The sequence below is a fragment of the Bidens hawaiensis genome, unplaced genomic scaffold (assembly GCF_021521415.1).
Source record: "Bidens hawaiensis isolate Kalapana, Puna unplaced genomic scaffold, B.hawaiensis_p1.1 tig00047447_1, whole genome shotgun sequence".
Lineage (NCBI taxonomy): Eukaryota > Viridiplantae > Streptophyta > Magnoliopsida > Asterales > Asteraceae > Bidens > Bidens hawaiensis.
The window spans coordinates 10,769-15,822 of record NW_027498474.1 but is presented as its reverse complement, the minus strand read 5'-3'; the positions used below and the strand labels follow the sequence as shown (position 1 = coordinate 15,822).

Sequence of the window (5,054 nt, the reverse complement as noted above, 5' to 3'; positions counted from 1 at the left end):
GACTGTATACCATATTAATTAAAAAAAATTATTAAGACAAAACTTGTTGCTTTTTGTTAAAGTTAATCAAATGTTTTCGAGATCCTTGCGTCTATCTTCCATTCTTACTAGCGATGAACAAAATGGTACCGAAACGGGTATCGGGTACCGTCACAAGTTGTATCTTGATCCTCTAGTATATGTAGGTTACGCGCAAATCAATTGAGATGATCTAGAAACCAACACTTTTAAGTAAAACTCGTACATGTGAGCAACTTGCGAATTCTGATAACTTTACATTTAAGAGTGCAGCTGTCTTAAAAGTTTGTTAAAAATACACCTACCGTTTTCTTTTGGTGGAAAGTAGTTATGGGCTTATGGCAATACGGCTACCACAATTATAACTACATTTAGTTGCAACTTCAGTATACACATTCAACTATATATTAAACATTCAATATCAATTACCTATAACTTGAATTCCATTAATCTTAAATTTGCAAATTAAGTCGCATAAGGATACATGTTGAAAAACCAAAAACTGAAAACATTTTAATTTCAAGCAAACGATATAAATATAAAGTTTTCATCTTTGAGCCACCCTCCTGGACGTATATTTTGCATCTCTAAGAGAGAAAGAACAATACAAACTTATAGATTAAAAAAACAAACCCCACACATTTTATGAGATTACTTATAAATTATGGCTAACGGATTTTCGAAACGAAAACCCAAATCTCACCCGTTACTGTAACCGTCACTATTAGTTTCCAATAGGCTTCACGCCTCGTTTCCAAGCCAACCACTGAGCCCGCCTAGCGGCTCGAGCCTTCTTCCACCTTTGCACATTTCTCATCCTAGCAAATATCTTTCTAATTTGGTAAAGCCGGCGTCCCTGTTCGCCAATAAGGTTAGACGTGGAGGTACTTCGGCTTAGAATAACGTCATACCCGTCACCAAACGAGTCCATCCCTTCGGCTAGGAGCTGCCAGAACAGACCGCCTGCAGCCGCACCACCATGTTTTGCCGAAAGGAATATGTTATTGTAGACCAAGTTAAACAGTTGGTCTCTTTGATACGTGCTGAAGTTCGGGTCTTTCATCGATTTACCGAATTCGGTTAAGAGTAATGGTTTCTTGAGGACGTATTGGGCATCGTAAATATGTGTTCTAAGCCAAGTGCTTAGAAAATTGAGCTGATTTTGTTCATCATAGCTTGTTAACCTGGTCCAACAGGAGATTGATAAGTCAGTGTTAATCGAGTTTATTATCTATTACATTATTTGTAAAACATTTTGTATTACAAATTATAAAAAGTAAACAAAACATATATCAGTTAAACTGTTAAGTCTTCTCAGTCATTGCACTTAGTAGAAATGTCACTGCCATTTGCGTAGTTCGTAGGAGGTCCCAGCTTCAATCCTTGGACATGGCGTTAGTTTAGAAAAATAGCGTGATTTAACGGTAGTATATTTTGGTGATAAAAAAATGTAAAAATGTTGCTAAAAAGAGTCAAAGACGAATTGATATAAATCATCAAAACATAAACGCACAATAATTAATATTGAATAACTCTCAATATTATATAAAGGAAATATAACTATGTAAACACACAATAATTAATATTGAATAACTCTTATTATTATTCTTATATAACTCCAACAAGGACTACAACTATTACTTACTAAGTTACTTTAGAGTAAAATTATTTTAGTCCATGTAGTTTAGTACAAATGACCTTTTAAAATACAATACTTTTAATTTGACTTAATCATAATTATCCTTTTCAAATGTTTTGGATTCTTTGAGGAAGTATATGAATATGAAAAGTGAGGGTAAGATGGGAAATTACCATTGGTCTGGGTACGAGTGGAGGGTGGCAAAATCGATTCCGGGAATTTGGTTGTTTGAGATGAAGTCGGTTCCAACGTCAAAACCGGGATTCTGGCGACCAGTTTTGCTGTAAAAGCCTTCGAGACCTGCTTCTAGCAAGTGGTTGCTGTCTATGGACTTTACATGTGCAGCCATTTCTGTAATCCAAGCCTGATCACATCATCATTATTCATTACAGAAATTGTTAATCATTTTAAATTCTTTTTCTTTCACTATAATTGTGTAATTGACAAGAATATAATAGTATATCCTATATTGCATACAGATGTTCTTAAAACATGTAATTAGAAAGTAGCATGCGGTTTTTCATTTGGTAGTATTATTCAGGTTATTCGAACTTGAAAATTTTAAAACTGAATTCTAATTAGAAATAAGATGAACCGAATTTGGTTTCAGGTCTATTTGAATAAATCGAAATAGCAAAAAAAATACAATATTTTGAAAAACGATGGACCCCGCTAAAGTAATCCGTATATAAATTCAAACTCAATTATCAGATTCGGTTCGATATGAATTTCAAATTTTTCAAATTTGATTTGAATAAAGAATAACCTAGAAAAAAAAAACGTGAGCGAAATGACATTTTTTAAATAATGGTTTTGTTCACATTTGATTTAAGTTTTTGAAGGAATCTATTATATTGTGAGATAAACAGCATGTTGAGTTTTGTAGATTTCAAGACGTGAGCTCATGCATTAAGTTAGAATAAAAATAAAATATGACCTGACACATTATCAATGTATCCTAAAAAAACCTGATAATTACTTAATAGTGAAACGATAAATGAAAGATGAGTAGTCTAATGTATTAAAAAAAGTAAATTTGTGATAAACATTTTATAAAATTTTTAAAGTGAATCTATTATTTGATGAGATAAACTGAAACAATCATCTTGAGTTTTGTAAATTTCAATTTTCAAGGCATGTGAGTTCTGAAACCAGTTGTCGGTGTTGTGAGTCCATTGGTGCCACCCAATGTGGTGGGCCAGTAGTTGTGGCTCAGGGGAATTACTACATAGCCCAGACCAACAACAGCAACTTGTGGTCAGAAACTAAAGATATCATCTTTCATTTTCTTGAATCTCAAATTGGCTTACTATTTTTAAATTTTTAAATGCTCTAAGAAATTTACTACTTTTTACATGAATTAACTTGATTTATCAACTCTTGTTCGTAAATTGACTTATTTGTCCCTAAAATCAATGTCAATAAGTCAAATAACATATTAACATAAGAGTCAAACAAAAACCTGAATTGTTGTTCCTGATGTATCTGAAGTGCATCTGGGCTCATTCATAAGCTCCCAAGCCATAATTGTAGGGTCATTCTTGTACACAACTCCAGTGATTGTGTTATATCTATTGAGAACAGTCTACATAATGACCAAAAAAAATTAAAATGTGAGAAATTTTATAAAGAAAAGTTCAAAAAAAATTGTAAATTTGAGGGTACCTTGATATGGTTCTTGTAAAAGCCTATAGCAACAGAGTTTGTAAAGAAATCATCATCAGATGTTAAGTATTGGCCTTGGCTTCTAGCCCAATTCACATACTGCTTTTTGCCACCCATATTTTCATAGTTGTTCACCATACTCAAAATTAGCTTGATCCCAAATCTTCTTGCTTCAGCCACCACAAAATCTAACCCCTTTTCAATCACACAACCAGACAATCAAGAAAAATGTCATCATCCACATACCCACCCAAAAAAAAAAAAAAACACACACACACATTTTTATAGAAAACTTGAAATTTTAAAAACATCTCAACACCAATATAGCCACCATTTTTTTTTAAACACCTTTTTCAAGAACATCTTAAAATTTCAAGAACATTTCATAACCCACATACTCACCAGAAAGAACACACTTTCAAATAAAATCTTAAAAAATCAAGAAAAATGTCACATTGTCACCCATATTCCACCAATAAAAAAACACACTTTTCAAGAAAAACTTTAAATTTCAGTAAACATTTCAATACCCACATACCCCCACCAGAAAAAAACAAATTATTAAAGTAAATTTTGAAAATCAAGAAATGATGAACAAAAACAAGCATTTAAAAAATGTGATGTACCTTGAACATTTGCTCATTGTAGGAGCCAGGTGAGTATTGTAAAGGGGTGACACCACCATCACTAAAAGCCCAAGTTCTTGCAACAGAGAGGCCATGTGAGGCTGCATCTTGGAAAGCAGCTGTGACTTTGGGACTTTGATTAGGGTCTGAGGCTAAAATCATCAACCAATAAGCATTAAAGCCATTTGCATAATATGGGATACCATTTAACATGAAATGCACCCCATTTGTTTTGATAAATCCATCACTTGTTGATCTTGCAGCCTCGGTTTCAAGAAAAGAGTTGTGGTTTTGGATCAATAGAGCAACAAGAAATATAGAAAATGCTAATTTTTTCTTCATTTTTTTTTTCTCTCTCTCTAGAGTGGTATGGAAGATGTAGGTGAGTTTTTAGAGAAGAAGCAGCAGTTTTTAAGGAGTGGTGAGCCAATAAATGTAGGGTTTGGGTGTCCTTGAGGCTTGGAAAGAAGATACAAATAAATTAAATATGTTGATGTCTTTTTCTACAATGTCATACATGTATTTTATCTAATTGATATTGATATATTACACTATCTTATTATTAAATGAAAACATTCATATATTAAGGTTTTCTAAACTTTTCTATAATCCATTTATTTATGGCATTTTTATAATGACTAATTAACTTCTAAAAAGGTCAAAATTTGATAATTTTGAAAAACAAATTTAACCATCTAATTTTGATAAACTTTAATAGTTAAACAAGTTACTCCATTATTTAAGAAAATAAAAGAATAGTATATACTTAAACAAACTTAGTGATTTTCGTATACAAAAACTAATTAAATGATTTTTAGTGTATGTATTATATTTATAAGTTGAGGAACTTTAATATATCAAAAACAAGTTAGAAAAACTCATTTTCATAAAATATAAGAATATTGGTTTTACATAAGAGTATACGAAAATATTGTTAAGATATATACACATGATAACACATTTAATTATGTTTAACACATTTTTAACTCATAAAAGGTCAAGCAAAGCAACACTTGGATTTATTGTTAATCTGTCCATATTTATAATATTAATTCATTACGTTACGTAGGCGACTCCACTTATAATAGTTAATGGACTTGCTTTAC

The 5,054-nt window shown here is 31.7% G+C and overlaps 1 protein-coding gene across 1 annotated transcript; it reads right to left on the bottom strand.

The window, feature by feature from the left end:
• Window positions 1–571: 571 nt before the first annotated feature.
• On the bottom strand, window positions 572–4,380 carry LOC143596989 (mannan endo-1,4-beta-mannosidase 7-like). Its single transcript, XM_077075620.1, has 5 exons — window positions 3,949–4,380; window positions 3,323–3,517; window positions 3,120–3,242; window positions 1,831–2,021; window positions 572–1,202 (listed from the first exon to the last, which is right to left on the bottom strand). Exons 1-5 carry the CDS (start codon window positions 4,288–4,290, stop codon window positions 743–745), a joined length of 1,311 nt encoding a protein of 436 aa, XP_076931735.1. The 5' UTR covers window positions 4,291–4,380; the 3' UTR covers window positions 572–742.
• Window positions 4,381–5,054: the final 674 nt, after the last annotated feature.